The sequence below is a fragment of the Stigmatopora nigra genome, chromosome 1 (genome assembly GCF_051989575.1).
Source record: "Stigmatopora nigra isolate UIUO_SnigA chromosome 1, RoL_Snig_1.1, whole genome shotgun sequence".
NCBI lineage: Eukaryota > Metazoa > Chordata > Actinopteri > Syngnathiformes > Syngnathidae > Stigmatopora > Stigmatopora nigra.
Genome location: NC_135508.1, coordinates 268,545 through 287,343, shown reverse-complemented (window position 1 = coordinate 287,343; position 18,799 = coordinate 268,545). Strand labels below are relative to the sequence as shown.

General features: G+C 38.6%; 3 protein-coding genes and 1 long non-coding RNA gene across 6 annotated transcripts; 2 read left to right on the top strand and 2 right to left on the bottom strand.

Moving 5' to 3' along the window:
- The first annotated feature begins 63 nt into the window (after positions 1-63).
- LOC144190338 (FUN14 domain-containing protein 1-like) lies at positions 64-2,695 on the top strand. The gene is made up of 5 exons (XM_077710830.1): positions 64-249; positions 467-632; positions 707-782; positions 1,384-1,518; positions 1,580-2,695. Exons 1-5 carry the CDS (start codon positions 222-224, stop codon positions 1,655-1,657), a joined length of 483 nt encoding a protein of 160 aa, XP_077566956.1. The 5' UTR covers positions 64-221; the 3' UTR covers positions 1,658-2,695.
- A 668-nt stretch (positions 2,696-3,363) lies between these two features.
- cenpl (centromere protein L) lies at positions 3,364-6,842 on the bottom strand. The gene is made up of 4 exons (XM_077720869.1): positions 6,721-6,842; positions 5,574-6,000; positions 4,043-4,603; positions 3,364-3,961 (listed from the first exon to the last, which is right to left on the bottom strand). Exons 1-4 carry the CDS (start codon positions 6,783-6,785, stop codon positions 3,887-3,889), a joined length of 1,128 nt encoding a protein of 375 aa, XP_077576995.1. The 5' UTR covers positions 6,786-6,842; the 3' UTR covers positions 3,364-3,886.
- Positions 6,843-7,086: 244 nt separating this feature from the next.
- LOC144196301 (uncharacterized) lies at positions 7,087-9,767 on the bottom strand. Its single transcript, XR_013326233.1, has 4 exons — positions 9,636-9,767; positions 9,530-9,561; positions 8,448-8,517; positions 7,087-7,657 (listed from the first exon to the last, which is right to left on the bottom strand). It is a non-coding gene; the product is annotated as an uncharacterized LOC144196301 (long non-coding RNA).
- Positions 9,768-10,303: 536 nt separating this feature from the next.
- wdr13 (WD repeat domain 13) lies at positions 10,304-18,765 on the top strand. Of its 3 annotated transcripts, none has more exons than XM_077716227.1 (10): positions 10,304-10,381; positions 11,253-11,316; positions 11,560-11,791; positions 12,613-12,722; positions 12,798-12,928; positions 13,873-14,180; positions 14,790-14,970; positions 16,218-16,359; positions 16,425-16,543; positions 17,601-18,765. In XM_077716227.1, the coding sequence occupies exons 2-10, from the start codon at positions 11,276-11,278 to the stop codon at positions 17,783-17,785; spliced, it is 1,449 nt and encodes a 482-aa protein (XP_077572353.1). In that variant the 5' UTR covers positions 10,304-10,381; positions 11,253-11,275; the 3' UTR covers positions 17,786-18,765. The 3 variants fall into 3 exon arrangements, with proteins under 3 accessions (XP_077572353.1, XP_077572344.1, XP_077572363.1); XM_077716218.1 differs by having other exon boundaries at positions 12,610-12,722; XM_077716237.1 differs by having other exon boundaries at positions 10,329-10,381; positions 11,594-11,791; positions 12,610-12,722.
- The last annotated feature ends 34 nt before the right edge of the window (positions 18,766-18,799 follow it).

The following is an 18,799-nucleotide window of genomic DNA, read 5'->3' as shown; positions in this document are numbered from 1 at the left end:
GTTTTTAACGTGGGAAAATTGTGGTATTTAGAATGATAGGGGAGGGGGTTATATTGTAGAAGACTAAGGTTGTTTGGTGTTTATTCGGGTTTCCGCTTGGACTGTAGCGGCCTGTCAAGGGAGATAGTTCCGATATATCTGAATAAGAAAAGTGTCGAGGTGACGTGGCACCACGTCATCGAGTAGGCGGGGTTTTGAGTGTCAACATCCTGTGAGAGAAAATGGCGACCGTGGAGCAGAGCGAAGAAGGTACGGAGGACGAGGAGGGGGTGGTTTATTATCCGTTTTTTTTTCCTAAACGGCGTCGTTTGAAATAATCGGGTGACGTTTAAGAATGCGACTACTTAATAATGATGACTGTGCCTTCTTAATACTGACGTAACGGGACGACGGGTTGCTAGATATTGCAGTCGCGGTAATGTGACGTCGTCGTGGTGCTAGTTATTGTTTTGTTTTTTCCCGCCAGGCCAGGAAGAAGGCGAAAGTGAAGAAGAGGTTTACGAGGTGGTGGATTTGACCGAGTACGCTCGACGTCATCATTGGTGGAGTCTAGTTTTTGGAAGTCACTCGGGGCCAATCGCTGAGAAGTATTCGGTGGCAACTCAGCTCGTCGTGGGGGGACTCACTGGATGGTAAGAGCGGACGAGTGAATGACACGGGAATGCTGCTTCCGGTGGTCCAATGGGGACTGTCTTTCTCGTCATAGGTGCGCCGGATATGTCTTGCAGAGGGTCGGGAAGATTGCGGCGACGGCGGTGGGCGGAGGCTTCCTGCTTTTACAGGTAAACTGGAAATGAAATGGCATCACTCCCGGGAAATCCACTTTGGGTCACATCCTGTAGGATTTGTGAAGTTTTTGGTCATTTTATGTTGGATTTGGAGTCACTTCCTGTGGGATTTTGTTTTTTTTTTGGGTTCACTTCCTATAAGATTTTGATTTTTTGGGGCCATTTCCTGTAGTATTTTGGGTCATAGCCTGTAGGATTTTGGGTCACTTCCTGTAGTATGAGATATTTTTGGGGTCACTTCCTGTTGAATTTTGGGTCACTTCCTCTAGTAGTTGATTTTTTTTTGGGGGGGGGGTCACTTCCTGTTGAATTTTGGGCATTCACATGGTAGTTAATTTGGATCGGGTTAGGATTTAATTCCTGTTATAAGCACTTCCTGTTAATCTTGGTGCACATTTTTTGGATTGGATAACTTTATTCATCTCGTATTTGGGAAATTACATTTTGGCAGTAGCAAGAGGGTGATTAGACAGAATTATGGCACTTGCTGTCTAATTTGTGTTATTACTATGGGTTCTGTCCATTTTGCGTTGGTCTTGAAGCATTTCCTAAAGTTTGTGTCCTTTGTTTTGGATGATTTTGTTCTTGTTTTCAGATAGCCAATCACAGCGGCTACGTGCAGGTGGACTGGAAGAAAGTGGAAAAGGACGTAAACAAAGCCAAGAAACACCTGAAGAAGAAAGCCGACAAGGCGGGGCCACAACTCAACAACTTCCTCCAGGAGGTCAAGGTAATGCCAAATATCCTATCTTGTCTTAACTTATCTTTAAAATGGCCTTTTTTTCACTCAGGCAACCGATTTTATCAAGCGGAACATCGTCATGTCCAGTGGCTTTGTTGGTGGCTTTTTCCTGGGTTTGGCCTCCTAAAAAATACCAAAACTCCACAAAAAAACATTCATTTTTTTAGTCGTAATTGCCAAGTTTTTCATTTTGTTGTTGTTATTGTTATGTACATGAGTATTCTCAAAGAGATTGCACAATCTGCCAAAAGTCTTGGTCCAACCCATTTTCAGCCATTTTAGCTAAAAAAAAAAGCCTTAAAATGCCCTAAAAATCCCAAAGTCAACAGGAAGTGACCTGGCAATAGCCCAAATCAACAGGAAGTGACCCGCAAATGAACTGAAATCTTATATTGGTCTTTCTCTGTTGAAAGTTGTTATTTTTGATTGAAATTGGGAATCAGGGGGCGGCTTATACGAGAGAAATTGTGAAATTCAACCTTTTAAGGCAATTTTAAGGGTGTGGCTTATAAAAAGTGTGGTCAATGTGCGAAGAAATATGATAGAGGAAAGTTAATGTCCAAAAACCCAAAGGAAGTGACTTGGAAATGCACCCAGATCAACAGGAAGTGACCTAGAAGTGACCCAAAATGTATGTAAAGTGAGCCAAAAATGAACAATTACAGACCACAAAATATCCATATTCTATTTTAATTTCTGGTAACTAAAAATACATTATTTGATGCATTCAGATCTAATATTTCCATTCCAGTATGGATATTTTGATGTAAGAAACGAGATGACAAATGAAAATGGGTTGGACTAACCTGACTGTCCCAAAACTTTTGAACACTCCAATTTAAAATCATCTGTTATTATTTTTTAAACACTAAGAGATGAAATACTTTGACATGCTGTGACATTTTAGATGTTTGCCTTTTTTGCTTTTTTTGTTAAGTTTTAAAAAAGTAGTACGGGAGTTACTGATTTATGACATCCATCTGTGCTTTTTAATATTTTTATTCTTTTGCCTTATTCTGTGAATTTTGTGTTGTACTTTGCCTCATTTGTCTCGTAAACTTGACGGTTTAATGTTTACATTTTGTTGTTCTGCTAACATTGTTTGAAGATGAACTAATGTCAAATTTAATCTCATAATTAAAAAATAAAAGATTATTATACTCTGTTCTTGACTTTGGAGGTTGGACTGATACACTTATTGAAAACCTTGACTTCCTGTTCAATATGGGGCATTTACCTGTCACTTCCTGTTCATTTTGGGGCAAATTTCTGGCAAATTGGTTATTTGGATTCCATTTTTATTCATTTTGTTGCAATTACATTCAATTCCTGTCGATTTTGGCTCACTTCCTGTTAATTTTGGGGCATTTCCCCCCTCACTTCCTGTGGGTAGGGAGCTTTTTTGTTCATTTTGGGGTAATACAGGTCACTTCCTGTTGATTTTGGGTCACTTTACGTTCATTACGGGTATTTACAATCACTTCCTGATTATATTTGGGTCACTTCCTGTGAGTTGAGTATTTTTTGTCATTTTGGGGAAAATTTTGCTTATTTTGAGCCATTACTGATCCTTTTGAGACAATTTCGGTTAATTGGGTCACTTCCTGTTTGTTTTCAGGACATGAAAAGTAATTCTTTGTTTCATTTTGAGGTACACGGATTAATTTATTGGGGTTAAAAGTAAGATGGGGTGATAAAATCCACCCATTTAACACTTGAAAAGGATACGTTGAAATCATTTCTGAACAAAATGTCTTTAAAAAGTGTCTGCCGAGTTGCACTTTTGCAAAGCTACCACGAGAGGGCGTCAAAAAGCTGCAAATTTAGTCATATGCAAATGAAATACGGCTTTTTTTTACGTGAAACTTGCTTGATCCAACAACCAATCAAAAAACAATCCATTCCAACCTCTCTACTCCGGATGAATTGGACATCCATGGCCACCAAAGGGGGAGGAGCCATTCCGAAAAGCAACTCCGCTCATCGACCTGTCTGAAAATAAAAGCTGATGACAGCAGAAAGTATTCAAACGGCCATTTTGGGTCAGAGAAGTGCACTTTGTTTTTTCTTAAAACTGTAAAATAATCCGTTCCAGCCTCTCTAGTCCAGAAGGATTGGACGCCAATCACCACTAGAGACGTTTTTGACCATTTGCCGTTTAACGTCACCCCCGGGAGGGGACGGTTTGCCTTAAACCAAGTCTTTTGCAAAGAAGATGCGTTCAAGATCGGCCAAAAAATCCGTCCTTACACCGCTCGATGGCCAAAAATGTTAACTTGAAACCGGTTGGACGGGTTTTCGTTTCTAAAGCCGGCCTTCTTCGGCCAATGAGATGTTCCAGGTAAAATAAAAAAGGTCACATGGGCATTTTGAGCAAGGCACACTCTGTCAGGAGCGATAGTGTGGCGTTCAGGGACCCCATGTCGTGAATCTGAAAGGGAAGAGATGTCATTTTTCAAGCATTTGGGCCAGTTTAAACTGGTTTGAAGTGGTTCTGGGCTAGTGTACGTACCTTAAGACGTCCCTCCCGCGTGGCGGCGCCCGCCTCGGTGGCCACACGCGCCAAATTCCCGGCGCTGAGATCCACCTTGAAGTGTCGGTAAAAATGTCCGCCGAGTCCTTTGGTGAAACGGCTGACTTCCTCCCAGCCGATTTCGCCCTCCGGCGAGCCTTCCCGAAGCGCCTCGGGGTCCCTGACGCTACTCCAAAGCTCGCCGGCGTCCCGGGAATCCACGGACATGCGGACTCGTAGCGGCGGCTCGGCGGGGAGCGTCCAGATGGCGACGAGCTCGCGGCTCGGTTGTCGTTGTTGCCGACGGCGACCATCCCAAGCGTCCACCCACAGTGCCATCAGCCACTGTAAGACGGCGTGGCTCATCTCCAGGGGCGCCGCGGAGCAGTCGAAGGTTCGGCTCAGCCAGGAGCGGACGGCGACGCCCAGGGGTTCGAGCCCGCGGCCGGCCAGTAGCGGTAGGCAGACGAAATCCGGGGGAAGGGAGCGGAGGTAGTCGGGGTAGCCGTTGACGCAGGCTAGCCAGCCGCTCCACGCCGATTTGTCTCCGCCCGCTGAGATCTGGAGGGAAAAGTGGGCGGAGCTTGTCACTTTAAGGTCGTCTGATGAGATGATTCTACCTTTCTAGTAGTCGTACTTCTACTTATAAAAGTTGAACATTTTGTAAGTAGAGGCATTAGTTCCATGCTTTGAATGGAGTGGGCGTGTCTATTGACTCATTGCAATTAACTCCTGTGGGCGGCCATGTTGGTTCAGGGGCCACGCTGACAATAAAGTGTGTATGCCTTTAAATCTCCATTTCATGTGGGCCGAACTATTTTAGGTAGAATATTTAGATTTTTTTATATTTTTTTTAAATTGGATTAAAAGCCCTGAATATTCTGTTTTTTTATAGATCCAAAACAAAATGTATTTGAGCTTTTTTACAGATATTTTTAGATTTGACAAAATGCTTTATGAACTAAAAACACAAAAATTGATTAAAAAATGACAATTATGGATTAAAATAACTGGAATAAAAGCCCTAAATATTCATATTTTTATAGATACATAAACTATATAAATTGTAGCTTTTAAAAAATATATTTTTAGATTTTATAAAATATTTTTTGCTCTAAAAACAAAGAAAAAAATGGAATCAAAGGCTACAATGATTGATTTAAAAGGGGGGGGAAATCAGGAAATGTAATATACATCTATAATCTTCATTTGAATTTGATCCTAAACCAAAAAACAGCATTTAACCAATTTTAAAGGATTTAGTTGGTAACTGCGCGAGGACCATAGAACCAATTTGAGAATTTACATAGAAAGTACACCTCTACTTACTAAAAAACATGAGGAACCAGTTATAATTGCGTAAATCGAGGTACAACTATTAGTTCAACCATCTTTTCTCGTTTTAATGATTTAAATCTGGAAATAAGATGCCTTTTTCCCCATTGTGATTGCGCAATTTTAGCTTAGAAACAGCGAGTTTTTCCTCATTTTTTATACTTCAACTTTAATGAATAATTTTTTTGTTCCTGACCTGTATGAAGACAGCCTCGGCATCCCAGTCCGTCCCGGCCAGTCCGCGGACCACCGAGAAGTTGACCGCCAAGTCGGCGGCTGCCACCGCCGCCGTTTCCGAGGCAACGAAGGCGGCCAGTTGCCGGGCGTAACTCTTCAGCTGGGTGTAGCAGAATCGGAACAAGGGGGTGACGTAGGACAGCTGCCACTCCGTCCCCACCAGCGAACGCAACTCCCGAGGCTCCGCCTTGTCCTGCGCCAGGCCAGACGATGAGGCTCGGACGCCATTTTGTTTTGGGTCACCCACGAGAAGGCCGGGGATTTTCCGCTTGGTCCGTAGACGTCGGTTGGATAGCGCCCTCGTCAGGAAGAGGTGGGAATGGGCCACCGTGCTGGGGCGGGACGGCCGGTGTCGCCTTTTATTGCTGCTCGGGGTTCCCGATACACTAGAAAAAAAAATGGAGTTTATTGATTTTTATTTATTTATTTAAGTGCTGTCCGATATTAAGAAATTCCTTTAAAAGTGACTAATTTAAAATTAATTTTGGAAATATTCTCACTTTGAAATGATTTTCGTTCAAGTAAATATATTTTTTACATATTTTTTAATTCACTAAATTTTAAAAAAAAATTGTTATATGATTTTACTGAAAAGGGAAATTGTATCTATTTTATATTATATTATTTTTGGAAATATTCTCTATTCAAAATGCATTTCGTTAAAGGAAAAATATTTTTTGTCATTTTTTTAATTCACTAAATATTTGTAATTATTTTTTAATGATTTTACTGAGTAAGGAAATTGTATATATCTTATATTATATCAGATTTAGCGAAAAACAAAGTCATTTATTGAGTGTTATGGTTCAAATTAGGCGACATAACTTTTATATCTTCATCAAAAGTATGTTGTTTAACAATATTCCTTTTCGGAAATTCAATGTTTGAAGACCCGAACGAAGCATATAAAGTATTTATCAGCTAGCTAACTAGCTTACAATAGGAGTCCGTTTGTTATTGAAAATCGACGTAAGGAAAAGAGGGGCTCAAAACAGTTTATATTCTGTTAGTCAACAAAGTTCTCAAACCGGGAGTTTACGTCAATATTCCCATGCGGAAAGATATATACTTTCATCTTCTAAAGGTATATTTAGACAAAGAATTACCTTTTAGTCGAGGATAACATGTTAGCTAGTCCGAGTGGAAGGAGACCGCCGGAAAAAAAAAACATTTGAACGCCGCTCACTTCTTCTTCTTTGGTTTTTGCTCTTCTTCGCTTTTGAGTGGCGTTAAAAGTGAAAGGCTGCTACCTATCGTCTCGGAATAAAAATCACTTTACTCGTATTTTCGCTTCCCGGTTGGAAAATGATGAAAAAGTATTAAAATAACGTTAGTTTAAATAAATACGAATAGCCTACTTGCTTATGTAAGCATTTATACTCATTTATTTATATATTTTGAGGATAAATAAATAAATGGTCATGGGTTAAATTGTTATTTTGTAAAGAATCACACACAAAAAAAGCATGGAATCATGTAAGAAATATTTGTTTATTTGACTCATTATTTACAAGAAGAACATATCGACCGTTAACTCTTTCACTGCCATTGACAATGATAGATGCCCAATAATAAGGCGTCCAATCGGATGACTACTTGGAATTGAAATAAACAAGTAGTTAAATTGGACGTTTAGTGACGTCATTGGCAGCCAATGAGTTAAAAAATCAGATTTGGCCTGAAAAATGCACCTTTTCCAAAGACTATCACTAAAAAAATGTCCAATCAGAATAAAACGGGAGGCCGACCCTCCCATTTTAATTGCTTGGACATCTTTCGTCGTCAACGGCAACCGATGAGTTAAACGGTCCATAATTGGTTTGTTTGGGGAAAGGATGACACAGCGTTTTTTTATTGTTGTCGGGAGCTCCGTGTTCCGAATGCTTGTCGGCTTTTGGTGCGGGCGGGGGTGCCGTAGCGGCGGGCTCAGCCCTGCCTGGCGCCGCGAGCAGCCCCGTGTTTGCGACGGCACGAGCCCAGCAGCGTCTCCAGCGCCATCTTGACGAACGCCTGGAAGTTACTGCTTCTCTCCCTTCGGCTGTCCTGCGAGGGAACACCGCCACGTACAGATAGATTGACTGGCCACATGGTACGCTAACGCTAGCGCCCGAGTCAGGCTAATGATACATAGGTATCAAAGTGGAGGCCCGCGGGCCAAATGTGGCCCGCTTGGTCATTTAGTGTGGCCCGGGAAAATCAATCATGAGTTTCTGTTTTAGGATCAAATGAAGAGATTTATATTATATTTACTAATTTTCCACCTTTTAATTCAATAATTGTCATTTTTAATCCATTTTTTTCTGAGTTTAAAAATCCTTTTGTAAAATGTAAAAATATATTCAAAAAAGATCAAATAAACTTTGTTTTATATCTATAAAAAGGGAATATTTAGCGCTTTTAATCCATAATTGTCATTTTTGAATCAATTTTTCTGTGTTTTTAGTTCAAAAATCATTTTGTAAAATCTAAAAACATATTTTAAAAAAGGCTAAATCAAACATTGTTTTAGATTTAGAAAAAAACTGAATATTCAGGGATTTTAATCCAGTTCTTTTAATCCATTATTGTAATTATTTATTCATTTTTTTCAGTTTTAAGTTCAAAAATTATTTGGTAAAATCAAAATATATATATATTTTTTAAATCTCAAATAAACTAACAATTTCTGTGGATATGAATATGTTTATTAATGTGCACCGTCCCTTATTAAATGAATAAAAGTTAAGCACAGTTACCCTGACTGGGGCTAGCTTGCTAGCTGCGTTTGATCCACACTTGTTATGCCCGATAGAATGTGTTTTATTGTTTAAAAAGTATGTTTTAAAATTCTTACCTCCTTGCTTCTTGTTGTCATCTCCTTTCTGATCACCTTTCTTCGGCTGCTCTTTAGGACTTTGAGGTTGCTGAGGAAGTGCCGGTCGACATGTTAGCCACAGCTAAAGCTACAAATAGTAGTACTCTACTCACTGTATCAGCATTAACTATACATTTCACAAATCTATGACGCACAATGGAGGTGTGTCTTGCAATGCATCTTCCGGTCGGGAGAAAATAAGATACTTTGATTGGTGAGCATGATTGGGTACGCCTCATTCAAATGTAAACATGTTTGTAAACTGTACAGGGAATAGAAAAGTGTATGAAAATACTACCTACGAATAAAAGCAAGATATGGAAATATTTGAATAAAATATTTTAAAATTAAGATATGAAAATAGTAAGTAGTAAAGTAGTAAAATTAGTATAGTAAAAAGTAGAATAGTAAATTAGTAGTATAGTAAAATTAGTAAAATAGTAGTATAGTAAAAAGTAGTATAGTCAAAAAGTAGTAACATAGTAGTTGTAGTGAAAATGTTGTAAAATGTGATACAAATTGGAAAATATAAGTAAGTAGTAGAATAGTATAAGTAGTATTAGTAGTAAAATAGTAAAAGTAGTGGTTGTAGTAGTTGTAAAATAGCAAAAGTAGTAGTTTAAAAAACTTATTAGAGTAGTAGTAGTAGTTTAAAAAAGTATTAGAGTAGTAGTAGTAGTAGTTTAAAAAGGTAATAAATTAGGAGTGGTAGTTTTAAAAATACTAGTAGTAGTTTAAAAGGTAGTAAATTAGTAGCAATAATTTTTAAAAAGTAGTAAAAAAGTATTATTAGTAAAAAACGATACAAATTGGTTAAAACTTAGTTATGAAAATATACATAAGAAATGTAAAAACGAATTGTACATTAATTTTAATGTTTAGAGTTTTTTACGTACATATCCCTCAAATAATTATGAAAAATAAAATATCCTCAAAAAGCCTTTTAAAATTTCCGACCTACCAATCCCCAAAAAACAACATAAAAAAATCTATCATAACTACCAATCTATCATTCCCCAAATCCTCTCCTTTTCATCATTTTTTTAATCATAATTACCAACCTTAGTAGTAGACTTCTTGTCCGACTTGTTACCTGCAAAAAAAATAATTAAAAAAATCCTTTAACGTTAATAACCAATCAGGAATAAAGAGGTTAAATGGTCTCACCTTTGGTTCCAGGCATTTTGTCTGTTTTGTGCAGAAGGCGATTGTAACCGTGGCCCCCTCGCGCACCCTCATTTATGGCCCCGCCGCCGGTGGGGGGGCCCCCGCCAAAAGAGCCCCGTCAGCCATTGGCCCAGGGCCGCCATTCCGCTGAGTCGGCGGAAAAGCCACCCGCTGACCTTGTCATCCATCCCAAACCATTGTCAAAGATCTGGAACTCTCCGGAGTTCCAATAGCCGGTCAAGACCGCTTTGGGAAACACCACACTGCGCCACTAGTGGTAGAAATGGGTAGTGAGGGTATTTTATGTTTACATAGAGATACAAGGGTGGCAGGTTGGCGGGCCACTTTAATGTCAACTTGATATAAATTAATTAATAAAGAAAAGTAAATATAGTATAGCATTTTTTGTCCGTATCTTTGTATAAAATGTTGTTTTGTCATTAATATTTTAGAGTATTATATGAGTAGTAACTGTGTGTATATATAGTATAGTAATAGAACTATTTTTGGGTATCTTTGTATATTATAAACGTTTATTTTTTACCCATAGAATCTCTACAATTTAATATTTTGATAGCTTTGACTGTTAAAAGAATAAAAATGGCACATTTTTATTTATTTTCTCTCATTATAATATGAAAATAAACCTCGTTTTGTTGTATATGTTGTATCGGGCGTGTTAGGGCTTCCGGTCTTGGATCACGTGACATTCCCGGAAGTGCAACGATGGAGAAAAGCTAAAGAAGGTACGACGTGCTTCTTTTCAAACATTTCTTCTTCGTGTTCGTTCTCGTAGAACGTCGAAGAGGGACGAAAATAGAAAATAGTCGCTACAAATGTCGTTGAATGACGAATAAACGACTTAAATGACTTAAATGTCGTTCTGTGCCTCGTCTGCTATTCGCTAGCCTAGCTAGCGGAGAAGCTAATAAGACAACAAACGACGTAAACAACACAAAACAAAAGCTCGCCGTATTTTCTAACGTATTCTCAGTTCACGTTGTTCTTGGCCGTGACGCAGCTATTTTGGTTATCCGCCATTTTGGGTCTTGTTGCATTGTTTGAACGATACTAAAGCCACAAATCAAGCAGTTTACATGACAGGAAATACAAATAAATACTAGAAATTGAAATATTCACATTGATATACCATTTACAGACATGGAGTAATATATTTGTTACTACTTGCTTTAGAAATGGGAGAAATATTGCCAACTTTCAATTCCCATAATAGATTGACTGTCTATACTAGTCTACATCACAGGTGTCAAAGTGGTGGCCCGGGGGCCAAATGCGGCTCTCCGCATCATTTTGTGCGGCCCGAGAAAGTAAATCACGAGTTTCTGTTTAATGATCAAATTCAAATGAAGATTATAGATGTATATTCAATTATTTCCTGATTTCCCCCTGTCCAATGGATAATTGCTATTTTTAATCCATATTTTCTGTGTTTTTAGTTCAAAAATAATTTTGGAAAATCTAAAAATATATTTTAAAAAGCTCAAATAAACATTGTTTTAGATATATAAAAAAACTGAATATTCATGGCTTTTAATCCACTTCTTTTAATCCATAATTTTCATAAATTTGATTTAAAAACTGTGTTTTTGTGTGCAGGTCATTGCCCCCGGCCGTGTCTCATGGCAGCCGTTTGGCAGCAGGTGTTGGCAGTGGACGCCAGGTGAGAGACACCAAAATTTTGACCCAAAATGGAAGATGGCTGGATTAAAACCCAGAATATTCTGTTTTTTTTATAGGTCTAAAACAATATTTATTTGAGTTTTGGTCTATTCGACCATTTGAAGGGTGTGGCTTATACGCAATAGCGGCTAATTATGCGGGGGAAATCCCTTCATTCATTTTTATTTGAATTATGCTTGTTTTTAATTTTTTAAATTTTTTTTGACGTAACATTTGACGACAGGTACAATGCTTACCGCACGCCCACCTTCCCGCAGTTCCGAACGCAGTACATCCGCCGGCGCAGCCAGCTGCTGCGCGACAACGCCAAGTGCGGCTACGAGGCGGGCGCCCGCCGCCACTACCTGAGGCTGCGGGGCCAGCTCCTCGCCCTCCGCTACGGACCCCTCTCCGAGCAGAGCAGCTTCCGGGCCAGCAGCGTGCGTAGCTCACGCACCACCCTGGACCGCATGGAGGTCAGAAAATGCCTATACGTTCTTTGAGAGCACCATCTGCTGTTTCGGAGGGGAACTGTAGCCGTTCTTAAACAAAACACACTTTTTGGGGGGCACAAATGGGTCTTTCAAAACAGGAAAGAGTGTCTAAAGAAAAAAAAGTGGATCATTGTGCGGAATTGAATAGGTTCAGAGCACCATCTGCTGTTTCGGAGGGGAACTGTTGGCATTCTTTAACAAAAAACACTTTCTCTTTTGAAACCCTATTTTTCTTTTGAAAGGCATGTTTCCTTAACAAAACACCTTTTTGGGAAAAATCTGTCTTTCAAAGGAGAAAAAATTAAATACTTGTCTCAAAAGAGACAGAAAAGAAAAACAGTGCATCATTACAATTTTCGTGCTACATTGAATAGAGAATTAGAGCCCCCTCTGTTGATTCGGAGGAGAACTGATGGCTTGTCATGTGTTTTGCTTTTTTGAAAGATAGATTTCTCTCCCAAAACAGACTTTTTTTCTTCTGTTTCCTCTCCAAAACACTTTATTTTCTTTTGAAAGGCATGTTTCTTTAACAAAACTCACTTATTTTCTCTTTTGAAACATGTTTCTAAGCAAGAATGTACCAGAGGCCCTTTGAATAGTTTAAGAGCGCCCTCTGCTGTTTCGGAGGGGAACTGTCGGTGTGTCATGTGACTTGAGGCGACAGTTTTGCTGTTTGCTCACTCACTGGCTGCCTTTTACAGTTTTTCCCACAAGAGGGAGACAAACTAAATTAAGAATTGACGTTGATATCGGGATGAGTTTTGACTTTGAACTCTGGCTCCTCGTGTGGCCGTCCCCAGCAGGACTTTGAGGAGGACCCTCGCGCCCAGGGGGCCCGCGGGCACCGGCGCTCCGTCAGCCGAGGCTCCTACCAACTTCAGGCGCAGATCAATCGAGCCGTCTACGATGAAAGGTACCGCCATTTTGAGTGATGACTAATGTGGCTAATATTTGAGCAAAAATGATTTCCACTCCCCACGAAAAAAAGACCTCCGGGAAGTTTGGTGCCCACCTCGGTGGCGGAGGCCAGTCGGGCCATGGCGGGAGACACCAGTTTGAGCGAGAATTACGCCTTTGCTGGAATGTATCACATCTTTGACCAACACGTGGATTACGCGGGTGAGTGACATTTTTGTTTTTGTTGTCTTTGCCGGTCAAAAGGGGATTGGGCGTCTGGAAATGAGTAAAATGCAAAGTCCATAAAAATAAATGAATTGGCTTGAGATTGCTGTCACCAGTTTACTGACAAATGGACAGGAAGTGACCCAGTAATGCCCCAAAATGGACGAGGGTGACGTAAATATACCCAAAAATGAATGTCGTGACCTCAAAAATTAACAGGATATGACACAGGAATAGCCCAAAAAATCGACAGGAAGTTACCCGTATTTGCCCCAAAATCGACAGGAAGTTACCCGTATTTGCCCCAAAATCGACAGGAAGTTACCCGGTAATGCTCCAATAAATGGACAGGAAGTGACCCAGAAATGCCCCAAAATCATGATGTAATGACTCAGAATTAGAAGGGCGTCACCTGGAAGATAACAGAAACAGGAAGTTACCCAAAGTACCTGAAAAATCAACAGGAAATGAATCAAGAATAGCCCAAAAATTGACAGGAAGTCCCTGGTAAAAAAATCAAGAGGAAAATAAAAAGATGAAAACAGGAAGTAAAAGGAAGTGCCCAAAAATCAACAGGAAATGACTTAAGAATAGCCCAATAATCAACTGGAAGTCACCTGAGAATCCCCCAAAATTAAGATGTCCTCATCACACCAAAACATAAACAGGAAGTGCCCAAAAATCAACAGGAAATGACCTCAGAATAGCCCAAAAATGAACAGGAAGTCACCTGAGAATGCCCAAAAAGTTTAGAAGTCGTAGCCATTCCAAATGATAAACAGGAAGTTGCCCAAAAATGCACAGGTAGTGACCCAAATTTGTCCAAAACGAACGTCCTTCATACCCGGTATGGACGTATCCCATTTGGCATCTATAGACGTCCAATCGATTTTGACGGACGGTGACGGCATCCCAATAACGCCCGTGTTTTTCCCCGCCAGTCCGCCGCTTACAATTCGCCAACGACGACAAGCACCTTCTGGCGTGCTGTTCGCTGGACGCCACGCTGTCCATCATGAGCCTGTCCCCGCCCCCGGCCAGCGTCAAGGTGGTGCTGAGGGGCCACGGGGGCCCCGTCAGCGACTTTGCCTGGTCGCTGAGCAACGACGTGATCGTGTCGGCCTCGCTGGACGGGACGCTGCGCATCTGGAACACGGAGGACGGGCGCTGCATCCGCGAGGTGCGAGACCCCGAGGCCGGCGAGCTGCTCTGCTGCACCTTCCAGCCCATGAACAACAATCTCACCGTGGTAAGTCGCCGTCGTCCAATCGGATTTCCAATTATTTAAAAAAGGGCCTTCGTAAGGATTTTTTAGAGCCACATGCGGCTCTCGAGCCCTCCTGATATAAATAACAACTTCCTGTGATCAACAGTGCCAGGATTTTTATTTTTATTTATATATATTTTTTTGTTTTTGTATTAATTTAATTTATATTTAGTTTTTAGTTATTTAGTTTTTATTTATTATTTTATTCATTTTTTATTTAGTATTTTTGCATTTATTTTATTTTCATCTATTTACAATTTATTAAATTATATATTTTTTTATTTATTAATTTAATTTGTATTCATTTAATTTGTATTAGTTTAATTTGTATTTGTTGATTTTTTATTTATTTTATATATAATTATTTAATTTGCAATGATTAAATAGCATTTCTTTAATTTTCGTTTATTAAATTAGTATTTACTTAATATGTATTCATCTAATTTTTATTTTTTTATTTTTATGTATTTCTTGATGTAGTTAAAACCTTCTATTTCTATAGCTGCATTTTAGTTAAGTTTGCTATGTCTGGTTAGCTTCATTTTGTCCACTCAGTTGGTATTGACTTTTGTGTGTGTGTTTTTTCTGTAGGTGGGCAACAGTAAGCACCAAGTCCACGTGGTGAATATCTCCACGGGCAAAAAGGCCAAGGGGGGCTCCAGCAAGTTGACGGGTCGCGTCCTGTCGCTGTCCTTCGACTCCCCCGGGAGGATCCTGTGGGCCGGAGACGACCGCGGCAGCATCTTCTCTTTCCTCTTTGACATGGCCACGGGTAATAAAATACGTTATTGGGAGTTTAGTGCAAATTCATACAGGGGTGGTGCTACCTCTACTTATGAAATACATGTGTTACTAAAGGGCTTTTGACATCTCCAGTCCTCCAATATGCTAAAAGTGTATTTGTGTATTAGTACGAGACAAAATGTTGCATTTTTGTAAGTATTTCGAAAGTAGAGGTAGGGTCATCATATTTTGTAAGTAGAGGTGGGGTATGCAAACTTCTTAAGTAGAGGTAGGGTCAGCATATTTTGTAAGTAGAGGTGGGTATGTATGCATATTTCGTAATTAGAGGTATGGTTAGCATATAAGTGGGGGTAGGGTATGCATATTTTGTAAGTAGAGGTAGGTTAGGTATATTTTATAAGTAGAGGTGGGGTAGATATGTTTTGTAAGTAGAGGTAGGTTTAGCATATTTCATAAGTGGGGGTAGGCTATGCATTTGTAAGTAGAGGTAGGCTAGGAATATGTTTTAAGTAGAGGTGGGGGTATGCATATTTCATAAGTAGAGGTGGGGTAGGCATATTTTGTAAGTAGAGGTAGGGTCCGGATTTTTCTTAAGTAGAAGTAGGTTAGGCAAATTTCTTAAGTAGAGGTAGGGTTAGAATATTTGGTAAGTGGGGGTAGGGTATGCATTTGTAAGTAGAGGTAGGTTAGGTATGCATATTTCGTAAGTAGAGGTAGGGTTATGATATTTCGTAAGTAGCGGTAGGGTCATCATTTTTCTTAAGTAGAGGGCTAAGTGTTTTTCGTAAGTAGAGGCATTGTTGTTTATCGATTTTTGTAACCTGAGTATTTTGTAAGTAGAGGTAGGGCCAGCATATTTCATAAATAGAAGAGGGTATGCAAAGTTCGTAAGTAGAAGTAGGTTATGTATATTTTGTATGTAGTAGTTTTAACACATTTTGTAAGTAGAGGTAGGGTCAACATTTTTCTTAAGTAGAGGTAGGTTAGGCATATTTCGTAAGTGGGGGTGGGGTTAGGCGTATTTCATAAATAGAGGGTTAGGCATATATAATATTCATAAATAGAGGGTCAGCATATTTGTAAGTAGAGGTAGGGTCGGTATAAGTGTGGGTAGGTAAGGCACATTTTGTAAGTAGAGGTTGAGCTATGCATATTTCTTGAGTAGAGGTACAGTCAGCATTTTTCATAAGTAAAGTTTGTACGTATTTTGTAAGTAGAGGGATTGTGATTTGTGTATTTTGTAAGTAGAGGCATTGTTTTTGGTGGTGTGTGCAGGCAAGCTGACGAAGGCCAAGCGCGTGGTGGTGAGCGAAGGCAGCCCCATCTGCAGCATCTCGGCGCGTTCCTGGATCAGCCGAGAGGCCCGAGACCCCTCCCTCCTGGTCAACGCTTGCGTCAACAAGCTCCTCCTCTACAGGTACGTACGGCCATGTCAATGCCGGATGGCCAACCTACTTGAAACTCTGACCTTTGACCTGGCAGGGTGGTGGACAACGAAGGCGGTCTCCAACTGAAGAAGAGCTTCCCCATCCAGCACAACTCGCAGCCCATTCACAGCATCTTCTGCCCGCTCATGTCCTTCAGGCAGGGCGCCTGCGTCGGTAAGTTACCACTCCCCCTGGTGGTCACATCTACCAGGGAGTCTCCTTAAATCAATCATTGTCATTTTTTATTCCGTTTTTTCGGTGTTTCTAGTTTAAAAATAATTTTATAAAATCTAAAAAATATTTTTTTTAAAGTTGAAATAAACATTGTTTTAGATCTATAAAAATGGAATATTCGGGGATTTTAATTAACTTCTTTTAATCCATAATTGTCATTTTTACCTCATTTTTGGGGGGTTTTAGTTAAAAAATCATTTTGTAAAAATCTAAAAATATATATTAAAAAGCTCAAATAAACATTGTTTTAAATCTACAAAAAGTTGAATATTCAGGGTTTTTAATCCAATTCATTTAATCCATAATTGTCATTTTTTAATCAATTTTTCTGTTTTTAAGTTCAAAAATCATTTGGTAAAATTTAAAAATATATTTTAAAAAAAGCTCAAATAAACATTATTTTAGATCTTTAAAAAACTGAATATTCAGGGTTTTCAATCCACTTTGATCATTCATATTTGGAAAAATCAAAATATTATTGTAATTTTTTCATCATTTTTTTTCTGTTTTTAGTTCAAAAATTATTTTTGTAAAACCTACATATACTATGTATTTAAAAAAGCTCAAATAAACTTTGTTTTAGATCTATAAAAAATGAATATTCAGGGTTTTTAATCCACTTATTTTAATCAATTTATATTTTAAAAAATCAAAATATTATTGCATTTTTTCATCATTTTTTTCTGTTTTTAGTTCAAAAATTATTTTTGTAAAACCTACATTTACTATATATTAAAAAAAGCTCAAATAAACATTGCTTAAGATCTATAAAAACGGAATATTCAGGGTTTTTAATCCAATTCTTTTAATCAATATATATTTTTAAAAAATCAAAATATTATTGCTATTTTTTCATCATTTTTTCTGTTTTTAGTTCAAAAATCAGTTTGTAAAATCTACAAATATATTTTTTACAAAAGGGGATATTCAGGGCTTTTTATCTATTTAATTTTTAAAAAATTTAAATATTGTTGTCTCTCTCTGTCATTGTCCATAGTGACAGGAAGTGAGGACGCGTGCGTGTACTTCCTGGACGTGGAACGCAACAGCAAGGCCATCGTGAACAAGCTGCAAGGCCACGGCGGTCCCGTCCTGGACGTCAGCTTCAACTGCGACGAGAGCCTGCTGGCCTCCGCCGATGCCACCGGCATGCTCATCATCTGGAGGAGGGAGCAAAAATGAAGGCAAGGCCATATGACAGGTGACCACAGGGGGGTGCCATTTCGTTCCCGAGGAAACAAGAACGTTTAAGTCCTTGATGCCTGAATAGATTATATTAGCCTTGGGGAATACATCAATAAAATGGTTATATAAAAAAAATAGTTAAATATTTATATGTAGATTTATGTATGTGTGTGTAGAGAGAAAGTTTTAGAGAAAAATAACGGCTAAAAGGGAGAATATGATAGATTTAAAAAGTAGAAAGGTTTAAAGAAAATATAAATAGTCGTAAAATTAAAATGTATTACCAAAGTAAATTCCTTTTTTACAATTTTGAATATTACATTTTTTTTAAATATTTTCCTTTTTTTATGATTTAAATTTTTCGGATTTTCCAATTTAAAAAGTCATAAAATTAATATGTATTTCCATAGTAAAATCCTTTATTTTTTGGGAAGCCCCGCATCCTCCAAATTATAAAATATTTTAAAATATATTTTTGATTTGTTTTTTATAATTTTTAAGATTTTTTCGATTTTTTTCTGGATATATAGTCATAAAATTATCATTTATGGGCATATTAAATTCCCACTTAGGTGAAATGGCAATTCGGGCATCAAGGGGTTAAACCTTTGTTTTCTTAAAAAATAACAAATTTAAAGCAAAAAAATACCTTTTTTTGGACGAGTGAAATCAAGTGACTCTTCCTGAAATTGATTCCTTCTCATTCTTCTTCTTGGGGCAAATAGTTTGTCGCTAAACTCTGCTGCCACCTATCGGTTGATTGTGAATAGCTCCTTAAAATGACACTATTTGCTGTTAGAATGTGCTTCGTCTTATTTGGATTTTGCACGTTTAAACTTTGTCTCTGTGTGTATATATAATATTTATTGTCCATACTGAAATAATTATGGTCTGCCATGGACGTCCAATTTAGATGATTGACAGCACATGACAATGCGTTATTTGACTTTAAAAACGGAATAAAACATCTAAATGACCTCATTTTTTATATTTTGGACGAGAAAAAAACAT